This window comes from Sturnus vulgaris, chromosome 23 (genome assembly GCF_052056855.1).
Source record: "Sturnus vulgaris isolate bStuVul1 chromosome 23, bStuVul1.hap1, whole genome shotgun sequence".
Taxonomy (NCBI): domain Eukaryota; kingdom Metazoa; phylum Chordata; class Aves; order Passeriformes; family Sturnidae; genus Sturnus; species Sturnus vulgaris.
In genome coordinates, this window is record NC_142265.1 from 7417545 (window position 1) to 7443277 (window position 25733).

Consider the following 25733-nt stretch of genomic DNA (forward strand, 5'->3'; position numbering starts at 1 on the left):
TTTTCTCTTCCAAGCATCAAAATCTGGCTCCATCGTTCATTTTGCACCGGGCTGAGGCTTGAAAGCGGGCAGGAAGCAAAGAAATGTTTCAAGGCTAAAAATCTTCATTTGGAATGACGTGACTGAGAAGGAGTATTAGGTAACATTTTGTAGGGGAAAAAAAAAAAAAAAAGTAACTTCTGACACAGCCGAGTTTGGATGGGAAGAAAAGGTGAAAGAGGAGTGAAATTTGGCAAGTGGCAGCTCGGGATGACACCATTTGCTATTCAAAGAGGATTCTGGAAGGCTCGCTCACGTACCCATCAATCACTGAAAAGGGTGGATGTCTGACTAACCCGAGCCATCAGTTACTCACTGCCAGAACTTCTGCAGGGGATAAATAGAGCAGCAACAGCTCCCTTATTCTCCATGGCAGCCCGAGCCAGCAGCGTCATCCCAAAATGTCACTCCTTGGAGGAATCTCATCAGCAGTGAAGGACAAGCATTAATTTCTGCACAGAGACCTTCAGTTCCCTCTGCAGAACAGTCATCGCTGCTTGACACGGAACAAAAGTAACTTTTCTCAAGGATGAGGCAGCTTTACGTGTACAACCTGTTTAAAAAGGGAAAGAACGACACAACTTTGCTCCTTGCTTCCTTCCACTCTTTTTTTTTTTTTTTTTTTTTTTTTTTTTTTTTGAGCTGTGTCCACCCTGTGTGCTCACAGAGCTCTGTGGCTGTTGCTGATTCAACAGGCACGTGTTGTGCCATCAGCTTTGGGACAGGCCTTGTTTAGTCAGGGGAATTCAGCAAAGATTCCAGGGGTGATTCCTGGCTCCCAAATGTCAGACAGGTACCAGTCCTCCAGCCTGAGATGGAGCAGGGGAGAGGGAGGGACATGGAATTTTAATATGTAAGTGCACACCTAAAGCAGAATCAGTGGACTTAGCATTCAAAAGGAAATCCAGCAGAAAGGATCTTAATTTTTTTTTGCACATTCTCAGTTCTGAAGGTCCTCAGACCATTTCAGGTCACAGGGCCCAACAGAGCTTCCAAATCTGCCTTTCCAGATGTGAAACAAATTTTTAAAAAAGAATAATTCACTGAAAAAGGACCTGCAAAAATCATCCTGTCCATCTGCATTGTGTGATCTGGAGTAACCTGAGCCCACTGAAAACTGCTCAGTGCCAGGGAGGGCGATTTCCATCAGGAAACTGCATTTGGGACATGCAGAGTCTGATCCAGCCCCAGAACCCGGGGGTCCTGTGTGTGGTCCAGGGCTGGAGACACATCTGGGGCTGGACAGAAACCTGGGGCTGGAGACACATCTGGGGTTAGACAGACACATCTGGGGCTGCCTCATTGCTCTTCATCCAAAAACGAGCTGGGCATGTTTATCTTGGGGAAGGCTCAGAGGATGGCACCAAGGCATGTAAACATCTCCAGGGGGTCAGAGGATGGTGCCAGGCTCTGTTCAGTGTGACAGGGCGAGGAGCAGCGGCCAGAGACTAAAAACAAATCAAGTTCCACCCCAACATGAGCCAGAACCTTCTCCCCTGCAGGGTGACAGCGCTGCCCAGGGGCTGCAGACACCCCAAAGCCCCCTGTGCCACCTGCCCCAGGTGACCTCCCTGAGCTGGGCGATGCCAGCGCCGGGACTGGTGGCACTGGCGGTGTCCCCGTACGGGTCCCACGGTGTCCCCCAGGTTTGGTGGCAGTGTCCCCCGGGTGTGCTGGCGATGTCCCTCGGGTCCGGCGGCGCTGTCCCCGAGATCTGGTGGCAATGTCCCCCGAGATCTGGCGGCAGTGTCCCAGCGCGGGTCCCGCAGTGTCCCCCGTTCCCCTGTCGCTGTCCCCCCGTTCTGCCGTCCCTCTCCCCCGTTCCCCTGTCTCCATTCCCCTGTCGCTGTCCCCCGGTTCCGCTGTGCATGTCCCCCGTTCCCCTGTTGCTGTCTTCCCGTTCTGCTGTCCCTGTCCCCCCATTCCCCTGTGGCTGCCCCCGCTCCCCTGTCGCTATCCCCGTTCCCCTGTCTTTGCCCCCCCTTTCCCCTGTCGCTTTCCCTGTTCCCCTGTCCCCATTCCCCTGTCGCTGTCCCCGTGCCCGCTGTCGCTGTCCCGTTCTACTGTCCCCGTCCCCCTGCCTCGTTCCCCTATCCCTGTCCCCTGTCCCCTGTCCCCTGTCCCCGTCCCCGTCCCCCGTTCCCCTATCCCTGTCCCCGTCCCCCTGTCCCCTGTCCCCGTCCCCTGTCCCCTGTCCCCTGTCCCCTGTCCCCTGTCCCCGTCCCCTGTCCCCTGTCCACTGTCCCCTGTCCCCTGTCCCCTGTCCCCTGTCCCCTGTCCCCGTCCCCCGTCCCCTGTCCACTGTCCCCTGTCCCCTGTCCCCTGTCCCCTGTCCCCGTCCCCTGTCCCCGTCCCCAGTCCCCTGTCCACTGTCCCCTGTCCCCTGTCCCCCGTCCCCTGTCCCCGTCCCCCGTTCCCCTATCCCTGTCCCCGTTCCCCTATCCCTGTTCCCCTATCTATGTCCCCTGTCCCCGTCCCCTGTCCCCCGTCCCCTATCCCCTGTCCCCGTCCCCCGTGCCCCGTCCCCGTCCCCGTGCCCCATCCCGGCCGCTGGCCCGGGGCGGGCCGTGTCTCTCGGTTTCCATGGCGAGGCCCCTCCCGCGGTGACGCGCGCGGTGACGCCGGTGCTGGCGGAGGGGGCGGCGCGGCCCCGGGGGCGCCGCGCGGAGCCGAGAGCCGGAGCCGCCGCCGCCCCCCGAGCCCAGCATGGTGATGGCCGAGCCCCGGCGGCCCCCGGCGCTGCTGCCCCGCGGGCTCGGGCCCGTCCGCGTCGGCTTCTACGACATCGAGGGCACGCTGGGCAAGGGCAACTTCGCCGTGGTGAAGCTGGCGAGGCACCGCATCACCCGCAGCGAGGTGGGCACGGCGCGGGGGGCGCGCCCGGCGGGGGGCGGCGGGGCCGCGGGGCCGGGGCTGCCGAGCGAGCTCCGCGACGCTTTTGTCCCTTCCGGCACCTCCCGCGGGGACGCGCGGCCGCGCTGGGGGGGACCCGGAGCAGCCCCGAGTCCGGGGAATGGAGAGAGGAGGGGGGAGCGGTTTGTGCTGGCATCCTGCTGGGGAAGGGCAGGAGGCCGTGGGGGGATGCCCGAGGATGTCACCCGCTGGATGTCACCCCCCCCCCCCCCCCCCCCCCGGGATGGCAGCTTAAAGGTGCCACCCCCAGGGTGGTGGCATCGCTGCCAGGATGGCACCCCCAGGGTGGTGGCATCGCTCACCCCGAGGATGCTCCGGTGCTGCTGGAGCTGCACTTTCTGCTCGCAGGGAAGGGTCGGGGCTTGTGCTGTGCCCGCCGTCATTCCCTGGGTGTTCGAGGCTTTCCTGAGCTGGGCACTGCTGGGTTATCTGTTCCAGCACAGGAACTTGTGTGTGTGTGTGTGTGTGTGTGTGTGCTGAATTCTTCAGCACAGCATCCTGCAAGTTCACCAAATCCAAACCATTTTTAGCCTCTTTGTTTAACCGCCCCCGTGGATTACCCGCTGATTATTGTTAGTACCTGCTGCTTCACCCTACAACAAAAAATGATTGTCAGTCTGCCTGGGGAAAAATGTAGTCGTGTTCACTTTAAAAGGAAAAAAAAAAAAAAAAAAAAGAAAAAAAAAAAAAGGAGGTATCTGATGAGAGTAATGGCTCTGAAGGATCAGCTTCCTCTTGTGTGTTGTTTTAGGTAGTTTTAGTTGCTACACCTAGAGGTGAGCTTTTTGTAAACCTCGCTTCTGGTCGCTTTCATTGTTGACTGAAGAAGCAGCTCTGAAACTGGCAAAAGTCATTCAAATCCTGTCCCAAGCGCACGCTGCAAAGGCCTGCAGTTCTTCACCACCCCGGGCTCGTGTGGGAAATTCATTCCTTGCAGGAATGGGGAAAAAAATGCCCTGAAATCTGGAGCTCAGCTAAGGCTGGTGCTCACAGGGCTCTGGGCACGCTGTGATTGATGAGCTTTGCATCGCAGAGATTGAAAAAGAAACTTCTCCTCTTGCCTTGTTTCTCAAGTTCATAATAAACTCGATTCTTTCTGAGCCCTTCCTTGCTCTTGCTGAGCAGCCAAGCAGTGCCAGTGTTCCCTTTCCAAGTTTGGTGCCATGTGCCAGAATTGCAAATGCTTCACTTGGAGATACTCAGTTGTCATTCAGTCCTCATTCCTTTGGCAGGCTTTGTGATGGAGATGAAAACTTTAATCTTCTTTTTTTATTGTCGTTTTAGAAAGCGTGTTTGTTTAGCCTTGTTCAAAATAACAAAGGTTACAGAAAACACTGAGCTTAAAAGCTCCCTGATTCCTGGATGATTCTTTCATCTGTGTCCTAAGGAATTGTAGAATTCTGTTGGTCTTGAATTTTATTTTTTTTTTAACCAGCTTTTCTGTCCAGCCCCGCAGCCTTTTTATCTTCTGGGGGTTTTTTACAGCAAATTTGCCTGTGCTGGAGGTTTTTTGTCAAGGTCTTTGATTTTTTGAGTCAGCTCTGGCTTCTGCAGTGAGAGATGCAAGAGCGTTTTTGTGGAACTGAATTGCTGAGTTGGTCGCTGGAAGTATTTACACAATCTTTGAGGAAGGGGAACCCTGTTAAGATCACTTCTGGTGATGTCAGAGGAAATTAATTCCAGCCAAATACTCTTTGGAATAAGCACTTCCAGTTTGGAGCACTCACCTGATCGTTGGATCCCTGAGCACACAAAGTGAAATCCTGCTTGTTAATGACTCCAGGCTGAAGGGTTTTCATATTTCAGGCTTGTTCTAAACTGTTGCTTCAGTTCCAGTGGAGGAATATTCAGGTTTTAGGTCCTGGGGATGTTGTGCTGGTGCACCCTCAGGTCTGTGCTGCAGGAGGATGCTCTGATGCTGCTGAGACTTGCTCAAAAAACTTATTTTAAAAGGACTCCTTGGCAAAGTTTCTCCTGAATCTCCTGATTTGAACCCTTCTAGCACTGGCATTTTGAAATAATTTTGACCTTTAAAATACTTGCTTTCTTTAACACAACTCTGCCTAGCCAATAATCATCAAATTAAGAAAGGTGAGCTCTTATTACCTTGAATGCAGCACTCATGGACTGTGTACAATCCATCCTTTTTGTGGAAAGGCTGCAGATGAGAAGATAAAATTGTTAGCAGAGGTGAGAATGGAATGAAAACAAAGTGAAGCAGGAGAACAACACAGGGTGTGTGCAAACAAAATCAGAAAATCCTAACTTGAATTAATGCAACCCTGAAATTCGAAACAACCAGACAGAGGCGTGAAAGTTGGGAAAAATGGGGAGGATTAATAAAGATACGTTATACCTTTATCTAAAATACATAGAATATATATATATATAAATAAAATATAATAGAGGACTAGAGGTGCTGCCTGACCCATTTTTTTTCTGCCAATCCACCCAGGGGGGGCTGAACCCGACCTTTGCTTGCCTTGTTTGGGTGTTTGGTGCCATTTGAGTGGAGGCCACGTGGCTTTTTCCTGCCACGCTCCTTTCTTGATCCTGCTGCCCAGAAATCCTGTGATCCCAGGGCAGCTCTTGCTAATGAGGCGTGGAAATGAGCAGAGATTTTCCTGGGGAGGAGGAGAGGAGAGAACAGAAATAATTGGGAGCGTGAAGTTGGAAAAGGTGGAGATTTGCTTCCGGTGAAATAGGATGGGAATGTAATAAGGGAAAGGTTTGGGATGGGTGTGAAATTAGGAAAAGGTTTGGGATGGGTGTGAAATTAGGAATAGGTTTGGGATGGGTGTGAAATTAGGAATAGGTTTGGAATAGGTGGAGGTGCTGCTTGGAAAAAGCAGGAATTTGGGAACTCACCCTTAAAACCCCTTAATTACCCTTCCCTAAGGATTAATCCCCTGCAGAGGAACTCTGCTCGCTGCTCCCCAGGTGAAAATAAAACCTGCATGTCCCTGTGGATCCCAGATGTGCTTTCACCTGGCTGCTGGTACAGGGAACTTGTATTTCTCTCTGGAAAAAATAATGAAAAATAACCCTCCAGCCCCTGATTTGATCTGTGGCACCAGTTCAGGTGTGCTCAGGTATTTGCAAGGTGAATAAAAACAGCAGCTCCCTGTGCTGCACAACAAAACAGGGAGTTTTTTCCAGACTGCAGGAAGTTGTGTTTGTTCATTTTAATGCATTTTATCTATTTTAAGAATGTTCTGGGTTAACAAATCTGAATTTCTGTAACCTGCAGGGACAGAGCTCCGTTTGAATGTGAACTTGTAGCAGGAGGTTGTGGTGTGGTTTTGTTTGTTTTTGGTTCTTTATGTTTGGGTGTTTGCTTTTTGCCTTTGTTTTTTTCCTTTCAAGAATTAAACGAATAAAACAAAAACAATGAAAACTTACAGTTGGAGTAGCTGAGGAGCAGAAGAACTTTCATCTTTTCATGACAAGCATTTCATCCTCACTCCTTGGCAGTGGCAATTCCCAGATGTCAGGGCAGGATTGAGCAAACTCCACTTCCCTGGGCCTTCAGTGCAGGAGGGAAGGAAATCAGTGCAGTTCTTGTATTTTTAAATGAGGAGAAACCATGAAAGCTGCAAAGATCTCTTGGAATGTAACTCCTAAAACAGCAAAAACTGGTGGCAGGGGGAGATCAGGGAGGGCAGAGGATTCCCTTTTGCTTTTCCCTGTCAGGTGAAGGATGTGCTGACATTATGTATTGAAATTTGGGATTTTTTTTATTTTATTTTTTTTTTTTTGGTTGTTTGTTTCGAGCTGTTGCCAGTAGTTGTTGGCAAGCTGCATGTTTAGGAACAAAACACACTTTTGAGATAGGAAACTGCTCTGTGGCTTGAAGGAGCTTCTCCACCTCTAAGAATTACATCCCTTTTCCTGTCATCAAGACACAGCTGAGCTCATGGACAAAAAGGAGCTGCTGAATTCCCTGTTCCTCCTTACATCCTTGGGAAGACTTTGCTGGATTTTAAGTATTTTCAAGTGGTTCTTCTCTGAAATCATCCCTGGTCCTGGCAAGATGAAGATGCAGAATGAGCTGAGGTGTTTAATCTGCATTGGAGTGGAGGAGCAGAGGTGGCAGCTGCTGCTGTGCTGCCTGTCCTGGAATATTTCTATTTTATGGACCTATTTAATACACACTCGAAGATCTACCAGGCTTGCAAAGGGCAAGGGGGTTTTTCCTTCAAGTAGGTTTTTATTTTCTGTGCTCAACAGCAACTTTTTAATAGCCCCATGGTTTGATGGTTTGATGCAGTGTGGTGAGCTAAAAATCCATTTAAACTGGAAATGCAGCTCGTTCTCCATTAGTTTTAGCTCAGGATATTCTTGGTCTGTGCTCAGAACTGTTTGCAGTCGCTGTGGTTGCACAGCAGGAATGTGTTGGTGATGGTTGTCCATGGAATGGTGCAGCTCAGGGAATCTGCTCTGGGGTTTTTGGGGCTGCAGCAGCACCAAATTCATCTTTTAACTCGGGAACAGAGGCAGCAGGTGCTCTGCTCATTCCATACTGCTCCAGCACCATTTGTTGTCCAGCATATCCAAAGTCACATAAAGCAGAATTTTTGGAGCCCCCAAGTTCAGTGTCAAGTGAATCAACAAAGTTTATAATTTTATCGTGTTGTCAGGGTTATCTGTGATAATGGTGAAGGAGTTTCTGTGGCAGCATTCATCCAAACCCTTACATCCAAATCTTTACATCCAAATCTTTACATCCAAACCCTTACATCCAAATCTTTACATCCAAATCCTTACATCCAAATCCTTACATCCAAACCCTTACATCCAAATCTTTACATCCAAACCCCTACATCCAATTTCTTATATCCAGTTCCTGACATCCAAACCCTTACATCCAAATCTTTACATCCAAATCCTTACATCCAAATCCTTACATCCAAATCCTTACATCCAAATCTTTACATCCAAATCTTTACATCCAAACCCTTACATCCAATTCCTTATATCCAATTCCTTATATCCAGATCTTTACATCCAATCTTTACATTCAAACCCTTAAATCCAAACTCTTATATTCAAACCCTTAAATCCAAATCCTTACATCCCAATCCTTATATCCAAACCCTTCTATCCAAACCCTTAAATCCAAATCCTTGCATCCAAACCCTTATATCCCAACCCTTATATTACATCCAAATCCTTGCATCCAGATCCTTAAATCCAAACCCTTAAATGCAAACCCTTAAATCCAAATCTTTACATCCAAACCCTTCTATCCAAACCCTTCTATCCAAACCCTTCTATCCAAGTGCTGTTTGTCACTTTGGGAATGTTTATATGGAATCACTCTGTGTTTCTGTGGAGCATGAACCTCCCGTGCCCTGACCCACATCTGCACTCCCATTTTATTTGTATTTATCAAAACTCTGGAAAGGGGATTTTCCTGGAGGCACTCTGCTCCAAATTTGGGACTTGGTTTCCTTGCAGGAGGTTTTGGTTTCAGTGTTTCAGCACTCTTGGAGGGTTGTTTTATTTTAGATGTGTGAGATAGGAAACTTCTGGAAAAGGAAGAAAGGAGGAAACTTTGGGACATGATTCACTGTTCTTGGCCAGCAAGGGCAGTGAGAGTTACACGAGGATCTGCAGCCATGATCCCAAATTTATATGACCCATTCCTTTTTTAAATTCCTTTATTAATGTTTCTTTTTTCCTCTAATCGTGTTTTCCTGGTTGGTGCTCAGGAAGGAAGAGCTGCTCGAGGATTTTAACCGTGTAAAGATACCAAAAATGCACGTTTTTTTATTTCTATAAAATTATTTTTTAGGGACTGACATGATTAGAGAAACCACAAAAGTGCAGCAGGAACTTGTTCTTAAAGAACTGGAGTGTAAGGAAAAGACCAAACGAGTTATCCAGGGGTTTCTTGGGAAAACTTCTGTTATCTGGGAAACCAAAGTTTAAAAATTGATGGAATTTTTGTGGCTGTTGGAAGCTGGGAGCTGCAGAGACCTGGAGTTTTTCTTTTTTTTTTATCTCTCAGCCTGGAGATGCCTTGAGTGGGAAATGAATTCCCATTTTCTGCTGGGAATATCAAATTGCTCCAGATCAATCCTTTCACTGGGCTGAAAATAAGGAAGCAGGGAGCTCCACTCCCTGAAATCTGGAGGTCACCACATCATGGGCAGATGTGGAAAGGAAGGGAGGACAGCCCTGATTGCTGAGAGACATAAAAATAATTGGAGAAAAAGGAGAAATATGACACAAGCCTTGTTTTTAATAAATATTGTGATGGTTTTGACACTTGACAACTTTCTAGGGAAGAAGTTTTTCCCTAAGCTGAGAAATCCTAAAAAAAAAAAAAAAACCAAACAACAAGCAGGAGTTATTTGATGAGCTCAAATTAGGGGAGGCTGAAAGGGTTTGTGTGGTGGTTTTTTACCCCAAAAGCTGCATCAATGATTATTTGCATCCTTTATTATCCAGTTTTATACTTGAGATAATAAATTTTGATAGAAGGAACAGGAATCAAATCAGGAGGTTTGCAAACAGGAGGAGCAGCAGGTGATCCACACTGGATTTTCATTGTTCAGAGCAGTCTCTTTATAATTTAAAACACAGAAACTTTCAAAGTTCAAAAACCTGGATTTTTTTTCTTTCTTTTTTTTCTTGGGCATCACAGTTCCCTTAAGTTTCTCAGCTCCATTTTTTGAAGAATTTCCAGCACGACCCTGGAGTGAACTGATGGTTCATGCTGGAAGTTCTGTAGGATGTGAAATTCTTTTGGTTATTTTTAATAACTGTATACACCAGAATTGCTATAAATTTGTGTTAGGTTTTGATAAACCTGTTTTGTTCGAAATTTTGGATGTTTAAAAAAAAAAATCCCACACCTCTGTTTTGGAAAAAAAAAGAACAACCAAAAAAAACCCAATTTTTTGTTTGTTTTGGATAACTCAGCTCTGTAAAATCACATCCTTCACCTTCAAAACAACCCCAAATTTACACAAATTTGAGAATTTATTCACTCACAACAAAATCTAGCATTTTTCACCCTTTGCATGTGCAGGGGCTGAATTTTCATTTTTTTTTAATTTTTTTTTTCTTGGTTTCAATTTTAAATATCTTCTGTTGGAGCTTTTTAACATCTGGAGTTATTTTTTTTCCCTTTTGCATTTATTGGCTAAAAAACAAGGTCAGCAGGGTCAGGATGTGTTTAATGAATTAATTGAGATGTGTTTCCAAGGTTTGCCTGATAACTTTTATCTGTAAATTTTTATTTTTTTTTCTGATGGGATGAACTGCAGATACCCTTTTATAAAAGCAGCTGAATTAATTAAACACAACTGCATGGATCCCCAAAGCTTTGGATTATTTGTGTGGAGCCAACAGCTTTTCTCTTCAAATATCATTTTGTGGGACTCAGATTTGTCACCTTGACTCCAGAAATGGGCACCACTGAGATTTTTTAAAAGATTTTGGTCACTGCAAATTGCTGATTTAAGAGCACCTGAAACACTGGGCTCCCTCACCTGTCCTGTGCCTTCCATTCCATGGAAAATCTGCTTTTTCTCATGGAAAACCTGCTTTTTCTCCTGGAAAATCTGCTTTTTCTCACTGAAAAATCTGCTTTTTCTCCCATGCTGATGTAGCTGAGAGCCCTGCAGCCCCTTGGAGGGACCCCTGACCCTTTTTAATGCTGCCCTGCTGGATTTTTCACTCTGGATTTTATATTTCAGAACTCCCCAAAAAAATCCTCCAGTCACCTGGGGCTGCATTATTCCATTTCTAACGAGGGTGAACTCACCAGGAGCACTTTGGGGAAAGTTTTTCAACCTTTTTTTATTTATTTTTTTTTTTATTTTATTTTTTTTTTTGGCTGTCGGGCTGCAGGTGGCAATAAAAATCATTGACAAATCTCAGCTGGACGCTGTGAATCTGGAGAAGATCTACAGGGAGGTGCAGATCATGAAAATGCTCGACCACCCACACATCATCAAACTCTACCAGGTTGGTTTAGAGGGGCTTTTCCCCCCCTTTTTTTTTTCCCCCTTTTTCCCCCCCTTCTTCCCCCCTTTTTTTCCCTTTTTTCCCCCCTTTTTTCCGCCTTTTCTCCCCCTTTTTTCTTCCTTTTCCCCCTTTTTCTCCCCCTTTTTCCCCCCTTTTTCCCTCTTTTTCCCCCTTTTCCCCCACTTTTTCTCCACTTTTTTCCTCTTTTTTCCCCCTTTTCCCCCTTTTCCCCCTTTTTCCCACTTTTTCCCCCTTTTTCCCCCCTTTTTTCCCCCTTTTTTCTTCCTTTTTTCTTCCTTTTTCCCCCTTTTCCCCCTTTTTTCCCCTTTTTTCTCCCTTTTTCTCCCCCTTTTTCCCCCCTTTTTTCCCCCTTTCCCCCCTTTTTTCTTCCTTTTTCCCCCTTTTTCCCCCTTTCTTCCCCCTTTTTCCCCCTTTTTTCCCCTTTTTCCCTTTTCTCCCCTTTTCCCCCCCTTATCTCCCCTTTTTTCCTCCTTTTCTCCCCCTTTTTCCCCTTTCCCCCTTTTTCTATTCTCTCATTTCTGCTAAATAAAGATGAAGATCCCATCTAAATATTGAATATTGAAATAAAATCTGAAGATGAGCAGGATCACTTTGATGGGGAGGGTGATGGTTATAAAAAAAAAAAAACAAAAAAGCATTGGAGAAATGAGTTTTATTTTTAAAATAAATTCTTTTCCAATCATCTCCCTGGTTTGCTGTTATTTGTCAGCAGCCTCTTGGGACATTCAGGCCTGTTAATAAATAAAATATAAAATCAAATTCACAAAGGCCTTGCTGAGCTGTTTCTCTGGGATTATTCAAATAAACCCAAAATGTGTTCAAATTGTTGTCCTCAAGTCTGACACGACTTTTTGAAGTGGAGGATTTTTCACTTTCATTGAAGCTTTTGATGATTTTATTTGCACACATTGCAGGATTGTGACAACTCCACGTGCCACCAGGAGGAGAGAACCATAAAAATCAGGATCAATTTGGGTGATTTTTGGGGTTTTTTTTAAATTTTTTTTTGCTCTTTCCACAAGCCCTCACTTGTGATTTCTGCATCCACAGGTGATGGAGACCAAAAGCATGCTGTACCTCGTGACAGAATTTGCCAAAAATGGGGAAATTTTTGGTAAGCAGGAGAATATTTCCATGTTCAGCAGTTTAATGCACTCACTGTGTGAATAAAGATATTTTGGGTGTGTTATTAGAGATTTCATATTTCTATTGAATAATTCTATTTCATATTTCTCTTTAATATTTCTATTTAATATTTCATATTTAATATTTCTATTTCATATCTTTATTTAATATTTATATTTCATATTTCTATTTAATATTTCTATTTCTATTTCCCATTTCTATTTCCTATTTCATATTTATATTTCATATTTATATTTCTATTTCCTATTTCTATTTCCTATTTCTAGTTCCTATTTCTATTTCCCATTTCTATTTCCTATTTGTATTTCATATTTCATATTTCCTATTTCTATTTCATATTTGTATTTCTATTTCCTATTTCTATTTCCTATTTCTAACTCTGCTGAGTTAACTTGGAGTTTAAAATTCAATTTTCTCTGTTCCAATTGGTTCCCACTGCCTCTTGTCCTTTGTCTTGGGACAAAATTCCTGCTCCTTTGGCTGTGAATCTTAAATCCCTTCTGGCTTTTATTTAAAATAAAATTGAAAATAATAACTTGAAATAATTTATAATAATAATAAAATCGAGATAATAAATAATAAAATTGAAAAAAAATAATAAAATTGAAAAAAAAAACCAAAACACCAAACCCAGCTGTAGAAAGGTGTAGCCTGTGACACCAGGCTGAGATAAATTAATCAAATTAATTTCTTTATTTATTAATTTATTAATTGATTTATGCTCAGGGGGGTAAAACCCAGCTGTGCCTAGAAAATCTGGATCATTGAAAAATAAAATTAATCCCTGCCTATAAAATCTGGATCATTGATGAGATTGATCAGTGTCTATAAAATCTGTATCATTGATAAATAAGATTAATCCCTGCCTATAAACTCTGTATCCTGTGTATAATAATGTATAAAATCTGTATATTCTAAAATCATTTGTGGGATGCTCAGGACAGCTCTGAGCCCATCCCAAGCTGATTTTCTGATTTATTTTTATTTTTTTTTGTGCTCCTGAAGAGCAGGGCTGGACTTGCCTGTGGGAGCTGCTCCTGTCACACTCCCAGAGCTGCTGCTCCCCTTTTTTTTTTTTTTTTTTTTTTTGTTTGTTTGTTTGTTTTTCTTCCTGAGGATAAATGAAGTTTTGGTTTTTACAATGTAATCAAAGATGAAAACAAAATGTTCTCTGTGCCTGTGACGCAGTGAGGATGAGACAGAGGTCAGCATGGGCACCTTTGGGACACTTGTTTTATTTCCAGAAATTAAAAAAAAAAAAAAAAAAATGACTTTTATCCATCACACATCCACTGCTGAGAGAGAAGTATGATGTGAAACTTGAATTATCCAGGATGGTGAAGTAAATTATTCCAAGTATTCCCCATGAATTGTTGTAAAAATATTGTGAAAATACTGACCAGGAGCAGAAAGAGTTTCCTCTTTTTTTCCTTTTTTTTTTTTTTTTGGAGGGTTGAGTGGGAGAAGAACAGGCTGAAAACTAATTTGAATTCCCTTGTGCTAATTATTTGGGAGAAATTAAATTTCAGAGTTGTTGCTTGCTGCCCAAATTTAAACCTGAGTTGTTTGATTTATGATGATTGGAGTTTCCAGAATGTGAAATTATTGCTCAGGTGGCCATAAAAGAAGGAGCAGAGAAAAATTCCCTTATTTTTTCCAATTTTTCAGAGGATTGGCTGGGAGAACAAGAAACTAAAGATTATTTGAGTTCCTTTGTGCCAATTACTGGGGAGAAACCACTTTAGTTTCATGATATTTAATTACTGTCCAGCCTGATTTAAACCTGATTTTTTGGGAGTTCTGCTGCTTTTGTTTCCCAGATTACCATGAGCTCTGTAATGAAAATATGGTGAAAATCCAGGTAGCTATAAAAGAGAGAATAGAGAAAAAATCCCTTATTTTTTCCAATTTTTCACAGGGTTGGCTGGAAGAACAAAATCTAGAAACTGATTTGAGTTCTTTTGTGCCAATTATTGGGGAGAAACCACTTTAGTTTCATGATTTTTACTTACTGTCCAGCTTGATTTACACCTGATTTGTGCTGATTTTATTAATTTATTTTATTTTTATATATATATATTTATTTTTTTTTTCAGATTACCTGGCCAGCCACGGGCGCCTGAGTGAAGCCGAGGCACGGCGCAAGTTCTGGCAGATCCTGTCAGCAGTGGAATATTGCCACGGCAGGAAAATCGTGCACAGGGACCTCAAAGCTGAGAATCTCCTGCTGGATAACAACATGAACATCAAAATAGCAGGTAATCCGTGCAGCAGCATTTTTATTTTTATGTATTTTTATTTTTCTTTTTTTTTTTTTTTTTTTTAAATAAAATTCCCCTCCGGTGATTCGTGCTGCCTGGGATTCCTTCGTGGTTTTGCACGTGGATGTTTTGTCAAAGTCCATCCAAATTTCCAGTATTAACTTCCAGGAAAAAAAAAATTTAGGCTTACAGACGTTTTTGTGGGTGTCTTTAAATCTGCCAGATGTTCAGGTTAAAACAGAGTTAATCAAATAACTTCTTTCAACATTTAAAAACAAAAAAAAAATTCCTTCAAACTGGAAGCTTATTGATTTTTTTTTTCCTTCCTTTTTGCATGCATGATTTCACTTTAATTATAAATTTAGACACAGCAGATGTTGCAAGCAATAGAAATCATTTTCATTACAATTCCACGGATCCTGCCATGCTGACTTTAGCCCAGAGAGGCTGGAAATGGGGAAAATAGAAAATATCTTGATTTAGGGACTGTTGAACTTCAGCCTTCAGTAATAGGGGAGTGCTGGAAGGAGTGGAGGAAGGAGAAGGAATTTCCCTTTCTCAGGGTGAGAAAGGTGAAATAATAAAACATTTCTGATCATTCCTGGATTATTTCACCTTTTCATTTCCCTCCTGGCATTTCTGGAGTGGTGAAAGGGTCGTGGTGCCTTGTAGAACTGTGATCAGCTCTGCCATTTGTGGGGTGTTTTTCCTTTCCTCATTTCTGCTTTCATACTTGAATTCACCTCCAGCAGCTCCTGGCAGTCAGAGCACCTGGAGAATTCTGGCTGGGAGATCATTTATTCACCAGGCCACTTTATACTGAATAAATCCTAAATACAGTCTGAGAGCTGCCAGTCACCCCCTTGCTCTGAGGAACTGAGCTGAAAAAAGGGAATTTCTGTGCTCTTGTTAATGGGTGATTCCTTCCCCTGCCTTCCCTGCCACATTTTTGCCCTGTGATCCCTCTCCACATCTGTGTGCAGATGTGATGCTCAGAGTTTCCCAGAGCTCCTCAGGGCTCTCAGCTCCTGCATCCAGAGCTTTTCCTGCCCTGGATGTGCCAAACACTGCAGGGCTGCAAATCCCCTGTGGAAAACTCCCAAACCTTTCCCTCCAGAGCATCCCAGCAGAGCCCTGAGCTCTTCTGTCCTGGGGGGAGTTTTGGAGCTGGAGCTCTGCAGGGACTCCAGGAATAAACGGCAGTGATGGAAATTCCAGCAGCTCTGCCCTGCCCCAACCTCTCTCCTGCTCCACTTCTCCAGTGCAGAAAGTTAATTACAGGTGGGCTGTATGCAAATGAGCTCATTAATTGGTTCTTCTGTGGATTTCAATCAGGCTTTATCAGGACAGGAGTTCCCCGGGTCCAGCCTGGCTGCTGAAGGAGCTGGGGGAGAGTTCAGGCTGCTGGAAACTTTGTAGTGATTTGTGCCCGGTCAGTTGTTGGATTTTTTTTCACTGCAAAGGAGGCAGATGATGAATTCCACAGCGTTTATCTGGGATTTCTGGAGTTATCTGGTGCTGTGCAGATCCTGGGAACAGCCTCTTCCAGTCCTTCATCTTCTTCATGGCTCAGTTATCAGGCTGGGCAAGGACAGAGGACAGCCAGGATCCCAGCTCTGATAGCTGGGATTTTCCTCTGATTTCACTTAATGTAGGAATTGTGAAAAAAACCCCAGCACAATAACTGATGGATTATTTTGATAAAGCTCTTCTTAACTTCCAGTTCATTCTGCTGCTTCCAAGACTTTTATTGAAGCTTTTTACTCTTCAAGAATACAATTTTTAGTCAAATACATGCCCCAAGTTACCTCTGTATTTCAGCCACCAGGAGAATAAACCAACATTCAAAAATGTTCCAAAACCTGTGGGTTCATAAGATTGCCACCTTTGATGCTTGAGGCTGAAATCCAAAAGTTTTGTGTTCTGAAAGGACAGGGACAGGCAGAATTCATGGGATCTTTTGTCTCATTAACTGGACAACAAACAGGATGAGGAAAGAACTTGAGTTTCTTTTCTAGAAGATAGAAGGGAGCCAAGCCCTCAAATTTTAGTATAAGTAGCAAAACTGAAGGTATTTAAAGAGATAAAATATTGAGAAGAGGGGAGGTGAGGAATTCCATGGCAGGTTTAATGTGGAATTTGTACTTAGCACTAGCAAGGCAAACCTGCCATGGAATTCCTCACCTTCCCCCTTCTCAATATTTTATTTCTTTAATACCTTCAGTTTTGTTACTTTTTCCCTGCCTGGGAAAAACCAGGCAGGTTTAATGTGGAATTTGTGCACTAGCAAGGCAAACCTGCCTGGTTTTCCCCACAGCCAAGGAGCTGGATTGGTCACATCTTTGGAATCCAAATTTGAATTTGCTGCTTTTTTGAGGGAATTTCAGCTTCCTGTGCTCTCACTGAGCACAACCTTTGCTGTGCAGCAAGAAATCCAAATCCAGCTTGGAATGGGGGCCCAGCTCCCCTGCTTTTGTCCTTGCAGCCCCAGGTTTTTGGGTGATGTTTGCAGCAGCCCAGGTAGGCACAGGCTGTTATTTTGAAGGAGGCTGGAGCTGCTGCTGGCCAGGGAAATGTGCATTGACGTCAGGAGAGGCTGCTCAGAGCTCAGCCCCTGAAATGGGTCAGGTTTGTTGCTGCCTTGCCTTTATCAGCACCTCTGTGCCCATTTATCTGCCAGGCTCACATTTCTGCTGCCAACAAAAGCTCCCTGTGGCTTCTCTGCGAGGCAGGCAGATTGAGTTGTGCTGGTAATTGCAGCAGAATGGATTAATTATAGCTCTGGAGCTGCTTCTTGGAGGGTTCTGGAGGTGCAAGTGAGAGGCTCTGCTGTCCTGCTGGATGCTCAGCACAAGTTGCAGCAGCTCTGGCAGGGAGCTCCCATTTCTCAGATTGCAAATGGGGCTGAAATCTCTCAGCCTGTTTCCATTTTTACCGGGGAAAAAAAAAAAAAAAAAAAAAAAAAAAAAACCAAAAAAAAAAAAAGATTCCATTGCCGTGATGTGAGCTCCAAAAAATTATACCTTCGAAATTCAAGATTATTCTAAAGGGGGTAATGAGATTGAGAAACCAAATACCACAACTGTGCAGAGCCAATATTTGCAGATTGCACAAACACTGAGTTTATTCAACTGAACACAATGCTGCAAATGATGGGCTTTATTTTTGGGGGTTTTTTTGTTGTTGTTTTTTTTTTTTTTTTTAACGTGCAGATTCAGGGAAATGTTAAGAAGATCACTCCATTATATAATCTCAGTCCTCTGGTAATGAGCCCAATTTGAGTCCTTTTACAATTCTGTGGCTGGCATATGTTCGTTTGGGGTTTGTTTTTTTTTTTTTTTTTTTAAGAGGGCTGGCACATTTTTGCCTCGAACATCAATGATGTTTCCTCTGGAATGAGACATTTTTGGGGTAAAAATGACCACTTTGGATCCAGAATGGCTGTGGCAGATGAGCAGTGGCAAAAGAGGAGCAAGGTGGAAAGGGGAGCATGAGAGACTCGTGGTTGTTTTGTGCTTAACTGAATCCTGGCCACTCCAAAAAATGGGACAACTCAACTGACAGTGCAATAATTAAAAAATTGAGGAAGCCCCATGGACCAAGCATCCAGGATCCTGACTAAATCCTGATTTTTTTAAAAATTTTTTTAAGAGTTTTCATGGATGCTATCCATGCTGGAGTGCTTACCAATAGTTTCTCAGCCATTTGTGTGGGAAGAATAATGGAAACAAAAAGGGGAAACAAAAAGACCACAAGAAGTTGTGCACCCTAACAAACAACCCTCATCTCCCCCACCCAGGGAATTATTTTGTCCAACAACAGAAGAGAATTGGATTTTTTTAAAGCTAAGAGCCAGTTGCTGACATGCAGAGCACTGGTTTTAATTCCTGTATTACATGAACAAGCCCAGTGGCAGTCAGGAGGTGCCTGGCAGTGCTTTGTGCTGAAATTCAGAACTGGATTGGCCATTGGTCAGAAAAGGGGAAGAAATGAAAGTTTGCGAAGTGCAGAATCGAGAAATCATTTTCCAGGTGTAGGAGACAAATCTGAGCCCAGGCCCGGGGACTGCTGAGGAATTCCCACTCCTTGGCTGCTCCTGCTGTAGCAATTCACAGCCTCTCATTCATGAATTTCCTAATCAAGCTCAATCGTCTGTGCTGTCACAAGACCATCAGAGCCAGCCAAGAGCTGCTCTTCACCCAGCTCAGCGCTGCAGGTTCTGCAATTCTCGTGCACAGAGAGGGAGCAGCTCCAGGATGTCCTCGCTCCTTTTAGTGACCACAAATAAAACCATTTTGTGTTATGAAATTCATCATCCGAAGATAATAACAACATAAAACCTGAGGCTTCTCTTTTATTGGCTCTGCTCTTTTTGCTGCTCAGATTCCTTCATGTTTCTTCAAAGAGCTGACTTTAAATCCCAGTCTGGGCAAGCAAAGAATTTCACTTTTTTTTTTTTTTTTATTTTTAAGGATTTGAAATCCTTGTGCTCCCAAGCAGGTCATGCTTTCTTCAGCTGTGCTTACAAATAAATGTCCTTGTACTTGTGAATCTGATACGAAGATTTATGAGGGTGGCACCCGAGTGAGAGCTGCAGCTCAGAGATAAAAACCTGATGTTTATCTGCAGCACTAGGAGGATGTTGAAAACCTGACAAACGCGAGATAAGTGAGGGGAGAAATCAGATTTAACGACACCTACACGGAGTGGCAGAATGCTTCTGTGGAGAGCAGAAATGGCTCCGTGTCTCCCAGAGCATTGTCACGGTTGCCAAGCCAATTCCGTGTGAAGAGAAGGGAATAATGATTTAAAAAAAAAAAAAAAAAATATTCACAACAGCAGTCTGGCTGTGATGGGGGGGAAAAAAGAGAAAAGGGGCAAAGGTGCCTCAGCGATGGGAGTGTTTGGGGAAGGTTCTGTTGCTCCGTCCTGTGTCATTCCAGCTGCAGGTGTTGCAGAGGTGCAGGGGATGGTGCAGGGAGGGCAGCAGGGATGCTCTGCCCCGCTCCGTGCCCCTCTTCCCGCAGAGATTCGGAACCTGAGCCGGCCTTGGCCGCTGGTGACGTCCCTGGCGGTGTTGAAAGCGTGGCTGGCCGGCAGGGCCGAGCTGGGAGCTGACCTTCAGAGCAGCCCTGGCACCCGGCCCGGCTCCCTTTGATGCTGCCCGGCTCCCAAAAGTTCACCCTGCAGGGTGCCAGGTGTGCTGACCCCGCTGCCGTGCAGAGCTCGGGGTGGGGGGGATTTGGGGTTCTGCACGTCCCAGGGATTGCAGGCAGTGGGAGATGTTCATTGGCAGCTCCAAAATCCTCTGCGCTGCCTTTCTGGGGCATCTTGCAGGTGGAATTGCATGGAAGGAGCTGGAGCTCCTGCCAGGAAAGCAGCCCCAGTCCTTTCCCACAGAGCAGCTCCAGCTCTGCTGCTCTGAAACAACTCCAGGGTCACTTTTAAACGAGTTCTTGTGAAATTTCTCTCGCTCTGAGGGTTCCCTGATGGTTTTGTGGCTCCTCTGAGCAGCACAGATGAGGTGAATGGGATGGTTCAGCAGAGCCCGTGATAACCACGGCGTTTATCAGCTCTGCAGGGTGCTCAGCACTGCCAGCATCCCTGGGACACTGGATCAACAGCCCTTTGTCACCACTGTCACACATCCCTGGGACACTGGATCAACAGCCTGAGCCCTGTTTGTCACCACTGTCACACATCCCTGGGACACTGGATCAACACCCTGAGCTCTGTTTGTCACCTCTGTCACTGCCCAGCTCGAGGGGACAAGCCCCAGCCCTTTGTAATCACGTTGCCTTTGCTTCTCAGCCCTGAATTATAAAAATTCTGATTAATATCAGACCACAGCTGAAGCCATAAAAAGCACCATAGAAAAGAATTTTTTTATTTGTGGGCTGGTAATTGCTGGTCCCAGTAGCAGTGTCCTTCCCAGCACAAGTTTCCCATGCCTGTTGCTCTTGGCTCAGCTCCTTCCTCCCCAGCTCCAAAGATTTGTCAAAATTTGTTTTGTATTCAAGGCTTGAAAGCACCTAAGGAAAACGCAGGAAATCTCAGATTATCTCTTGGCAAGTCAATAATCTCATTTATCTGCCGTGGCTGTCAGTTTGTTGAATTTTAATGATGGTTGTTTACAAGTTTACTCAAAACTCCTCCAGGCTGTGAAGGTTTTTGCAATGTTTTAATAATTCCACAATATGAAAACAGCAAGAGGAAATCCAGCATCCCAAAATTTTCAGTGGGAGTCCCCACAAAAGGATTTGGGATGGAATCACCGTGGGGTATACTTGTCATTATTAAAATTACCATTAAAATTATTGTGCAGTGGAAGCTTGGAGTGACTTTTCCTTTCGTTTTTTTTTTTTCCACAGATTTTGGCTTTGGGAATTTCTATAAGAGCGGGGAGCCCCTGACAACGTGGTGTGGGAGCCCCCCCTACGCAGCCCCAGAGGTGTTTGAAGGGCAGCAGTACGAGGGACCCCAGCTGGACATCTGGGTACCACTGTCCTTCTAATGTCACCTGTCCTTTTAATGCCACTGTCCTCCTTTTAATGCCACTGTCCTCCCTCTAATGTCACTGTCCTTCTTCTAATGCCACTGTCCTTTTAATGTCACTGTCCCTCTAATGTCACTGTCCTTCTAATGTCATTGTCCTTCTAATGTCACTGTCCTTCTTCTAATGTCACTGTCCCTTTAATGTCACTGTCCCTCTAGTGCCACTGTCCCTCTAATGTCACCTGTCCCTCTGATGTCACCTGTCCTTTTAATACCACTCTCCTTTTAATGCCACTGTCCTTCCTTCTAATGCCACTGTCCCTCTAGTGCCACTGTCCTTCTTCTAATGCCACTGTCCCTTTAATGCCACTGTCCCTTTAATGCCACTGTCCTTCTTCTAATGCACTCCAGGCAGCCTGTGGGATCTGGAACCAATATTAGATTGTTCTGAGGCTGCAGATGTGCAATATTGGATTTTTCTTAACCTGCAGATCTGAAATATTTGATTTTTCTGAAGCTGCAGATTTGGGATATTTGATTTTTCTGGAGCGTCAGATCTGAAATATTTGATTTTTCTGAAGCTGCAGATCTGGAATGTTTGATTTTTCTTACCATGCAGACCTGGAATATTTGATTTTTTTTAACCTGCTGATCTGGAATATTTGATTTTTCTTAACCTGCAGATCTGGAATCTCTATTTTCTTTTAACCTGCAAATCTGGAATCTTTAATTTTTCTGAAGCTGCAGATCTGAAATCTGATTTTCTTTTAGGCTGCAGATCTGGAATATTTGATTTTTCTGAAGCTGCAGATCTGGAATATTTGATTTTTCTTAACCTGCAGATCTGGAATCTCTATTTTCTTTTAACCTGCAGATCAGGAATATTTGATTTTTCTTAACCTGCTGATCTGGAATATTTGATTTTCTTTTAAGCTTTTAATCTTTATTTCTTGGATGCCACAAAAACCTTTAACACAGTGTGGAACTGTGCAGGTTCTGCTAAATGTGCACAGCAGGTGGATCTTAGAGAGGAACAAACTCCTCCAGAAGCTCCCTGGCTGGATGAGTAAAATTTGCTTTTTTTTTTTTTTTTTTTTTAATGATTTAATTTTTTTTTTGCCAGCATCACCCTGGCACTGACAGGCAGCTCATCAAAAGTCACCTTTGGGCTGCTCAATTAATTTCAGTTAATCTAAATCACCTCCACAAATCAAATCTTTGTGACGTTTGCAATAAAATAAATTAGAAATGTGCTTTTACATGCATTTATCTGGCCATGTGCTGGCTCTGTGTACACAAGCAGCTGATAAATATTGGTGTGACAAAGGCTCCAGCCTTCCTGGACCTTTGGGAATTGGTAAACACAGAGCAGACGTCAGCCAGGGCGTCAGAAGGGAATCCCTGAACTTTGGTAAATATTCCTGAAATGTAAAAAGTTCCCAAATCATTAACAGGATCTGCCTGCCCACAGAAAAAGGTGTTGATATTTAAAATAAAATCATCTTCGCTTTTGACTTCAGGATTCTGTGAAGGTGCTCACCAGATCAGTTTTTGGCAAGGTTTTCTTTTAAAAATCTCCATTTAATTGTAAAATCTCGGTGTTTTTACCAAGTTTTGAGGTCAACACCTGCTTTTTTTCCTCCCCTGGGAGCCCCAGTGCTGTGCCAGGCTGGTGTGGTTCTCTCACTGTTATTTTTTTTGGCAGAATGAAGAACATTCCCACTGGCAGTGCCAATTCACTGCATCCTTCCAGGGAAAGGCAATTGGAGCAGAGCTCTTGCCCATCATTTCCCTTTTTGCTCACATTAAATAATCCCCTGACCTGTCTGGTGATGAAACTCATCTGGTGATGAAACTTTTTTTTTCAGGATTTAAATGGAAAATATCCCAGTTTTTCACTTTGTCTGAGGGTTGCTTTTGTTTGTTGCCGAGATTAACAAAAATATCCCAAATTCTCAGCTGCAGTTGGGGTTCACTTCATCTAAATTCCCTTTTTCTGCAGGAAGGAATTCTTTTTGTGGCAGGGCTTGGCTTGCACCCTCAGAGACATTGCTGGGAGTTTGGAACTGAGCTGAAAATTCCCTTTTTTTTTTTTTTTTTTATTTCCCCCACAGAGCATGGGGGTGGTGCTCTACGTCCTGGTGTGTGGAGCTCTGCCCTTTGATGGACCCACCCTGCCCATCCTGAGGCAGAGAGTGCTGGAGGGGAGGTTCAGGATCCCTTATTTCATGTCAGAAGGTAACACTGGGGTGCTTTTCCTCATCTGGTGTGGTTTGAATAAATTCTGGCATAAATCAGGAGGTGGGCAGGGGGAATGGCACCGCTGGCCGTGAAGAATTCGGGGTTTTTTTCTCATCTTTAATGTGATTTTAGCATCACTGCTGCAGCTCTGGGCTGGTAGATCACTGAACAAATTTATAATTCTTAATTTTTCCAACAGAGTGTGAGCACCTGATCAGGAGGATGTTGGTGCTGGACCCATCCAAACGTTTGAGCATTGCTCAGATCAAGGAGCACAAGTGGATGCTGGTGGAGGTTCCTGCCCAGAGGCCAGTGCTGTACCCAGCAGGGCAGGAGAACGAGCCCTCCCTGGGGGACTACAACGAGCAGGTGCTGAGGCTGATGCACAGCCTGGGCATAGACCAGCAGAAAACCCTGGAGGTAAAACTCAGGTGGGGGTGAAACACTGAAATGGGGGTGAAATACACTGAAATTGGGGTGGAATACACTGAAATTGGGGTGAAACACACTGAAATGGGGGTGAAATACACTGAAATGGGGGTGAAATACATGAAATTGGGGTGAAACACACTGAAATGGGGGTGAAATACACTAAAATGGGGGTGAAATACACTGAAATGGGGGTGAAATACACAAATGGTGAAATACACTGAAATTGGGGTGAAATACACTGAAATGGTGAAATACACTGAAATGGTGAAATACACTGAAATTGGGGTGAAACACACTGAAATGGGGGTGGAATACACTGAAATGGGGGTGGAATACATGAAATTGGGGTAAAACAATGAAATAGGGGTAAAACCTCAAATGGGGGTAAAACCCCTGAAATAGGGGTAAAATACTTTGAAATGGGGGTAAAACACCTCAGTGGGGGTAAAACACTCCTGAGTGGGGTTGAATAAATCATTAACTTGGCAGCTGGAGAGAGATGAGGGGAAATTAGAAAATAATCATTCCCTCTAGGATGGAGCTCAGTGCCTTTGCAGGTTCAGAATGAAATCTGTGAGTGTCCCATCCATCTAGGGGCTCACCACAACCTAGAATTAATATTTTCCTGTCCCTGCCACTCTGCTTTGAGCCCTTCTAGCTCAGAATGAAATCTGTGAGTGTCCCATCCATCTAGGAGCTCACCATGACCTGGAAATTGATATTTTCCTGTCCCTGCCACTCTGCTTTGAGCCCTTGTAGCTCAGAATGAAATCTCTGAGTGTCCCATCCAGCGGGGACCTCACCACAATCTAGAAATTGATATTTTCCTGTCCCTGCCACTCTGCCTTGAGCCCTTCTAGCTCAGAATGAAATCTCTGAGTGTCCCATCCATCTAGGAGCTCACCATGACCTAGAAATTGATATTTTCCTGTCCCTTCCACTCTGCTTTGAGCCCTTTAGCTCAGAGCATCATCCCCTAAACCCTCCCCAAACTCCTCTTTTTCCTCTCAGAGCCCAAACCCCAGCAGCCCTCTGCCCGCTGCCACACCTTGCCGTGCTTTTTTTTTTCTCTTCTCAGTCCCTGCAGAACAAGAGCTACAACCACTTCGCTGCCATCTATTACCTGCTGGTGGAGAGGCTGAAGTCTCACCGGAGCAGTTTCCCGGTGGAGCAGCGCGTGGACGCTCGGCAGCGCCGGCCCAGCACCATCGCCGAGCAGAGCATGGCCAAGGTCAGCGCCCTGCTGCAGCCCTGAGCCCTCCGGCCCCAGCCGGGGCAGCCCAGCATCGCCCCCGCCCTCCCTCCCACCCGCACGCCCTCGCTCTTGGGGGGTGGTTTCGTCCCGAAGCCTGAAATGCAAATAATGGGTTTGGTTTTGGTGAGGGTCTCGTTTTTAATCTCAATTCCAGGCTGATCTCCCATTCAAAGTCCTGTGCTTCTCCTAACTGGAAGAATTTGGGTTTGGCTTTAGTAAGGATCTCATTTTAATCTCAATTTCAGGCTCATCTCCCATTGAAAGTCCTGTGCTTCTTCTAACTGGAAGAATTTGGGTTTGGCTTTAGTAAGGATCTCATTTTAATCTCAATTTCAGGCTCATCTCCCATTGAAAGTCCTGTGCTTCTTCTAACTGGAACAATTTGGGTTTGGCTTTATTGGGGATCTCATTTTTAAGCTCAGTTCCCAACTCATCTCCCATTGAAAGTCCTATGCTTCTTCTTCTAGATGGAAGAATTTGGGTTTGGTTTTAGTGAGGGTCTCATTTTTAATCTCAATTCCCAGCCCATCTCCCATTCAAAGTCCTGTGCTTCTTCCAACTGGAAGAATTTGGGTTTGGTTTTAGCAAGGATCTCATTTTAATCTCAATTCCCAGCCCATCTCCCATTCAAAGTCCTGTGCTTCTAACTGGAAGAATTTAAGTTTGGTTTTAGTGAAGATCTCATTTTAATCTCAATTCCCAGCTCATCTCCCATTGAAAGTCCTGTGCTTATTCTAACTGGAAGAATTTGGGTTTGGTTTTATTGAGGATCTCATTTTTAACCTCAATTTCCAGGTTGTCTCCCATTGATAGGGAGGTCCTGTGCTTCTTCTCCTAATTGGAAGAATTTAGGTTTGGCTTTTTTGGGAATCTCATTTTTAAGCTCAGCTCCCAACACATCTCCCATTGAAAGTCCCGTTCTTCTCCTAGAACTGGAAGACTCATTTTTG

At 44.5% G+C, this 25733-nt stretch overlaps 1 protein-coding gene across 1 annotated transcript in view; it reads left to right on the forward strand.

Moving 5' to 3' along the window:
- The first annotated feature begins 2715 nt into the window (after positions 1–2715).
- SIK2 (salt inducible kinase 2) overlaps positions 2716–25733 on the forward strand; it is a 34310-nt gene continuing 11292 nt past the window's right edge. Inside the window, exons 1-8 of the mRNA XM_088177874.1 lie at positions 2716–2895; positions 10816–10932; positions 12004–12067; positions 14196–14357; positions 20732–20856; positions 22970–23093; positions 23296–23516; positions 24607–24759. Coding sequence (XP_088034000.1) covers positions 2746–2895; positions 10816–10932; positions 12004–12067; positions 14196–14357; positions 20732–20856; positions 22970–23093; positions 23296–23516; positions 24607–24759 — 1116 coding nt within the window. The 5' untranslated portion in view covers positions 2716–2745. The remainder of the gene's footprint in view (positions 2896–10815; positions 10933–12003; positions 12068–14195; positions 14358–20731; positions 20857–22969; positions 23094–23295; positions 23517–24606; positions 24760–25733) is intronic.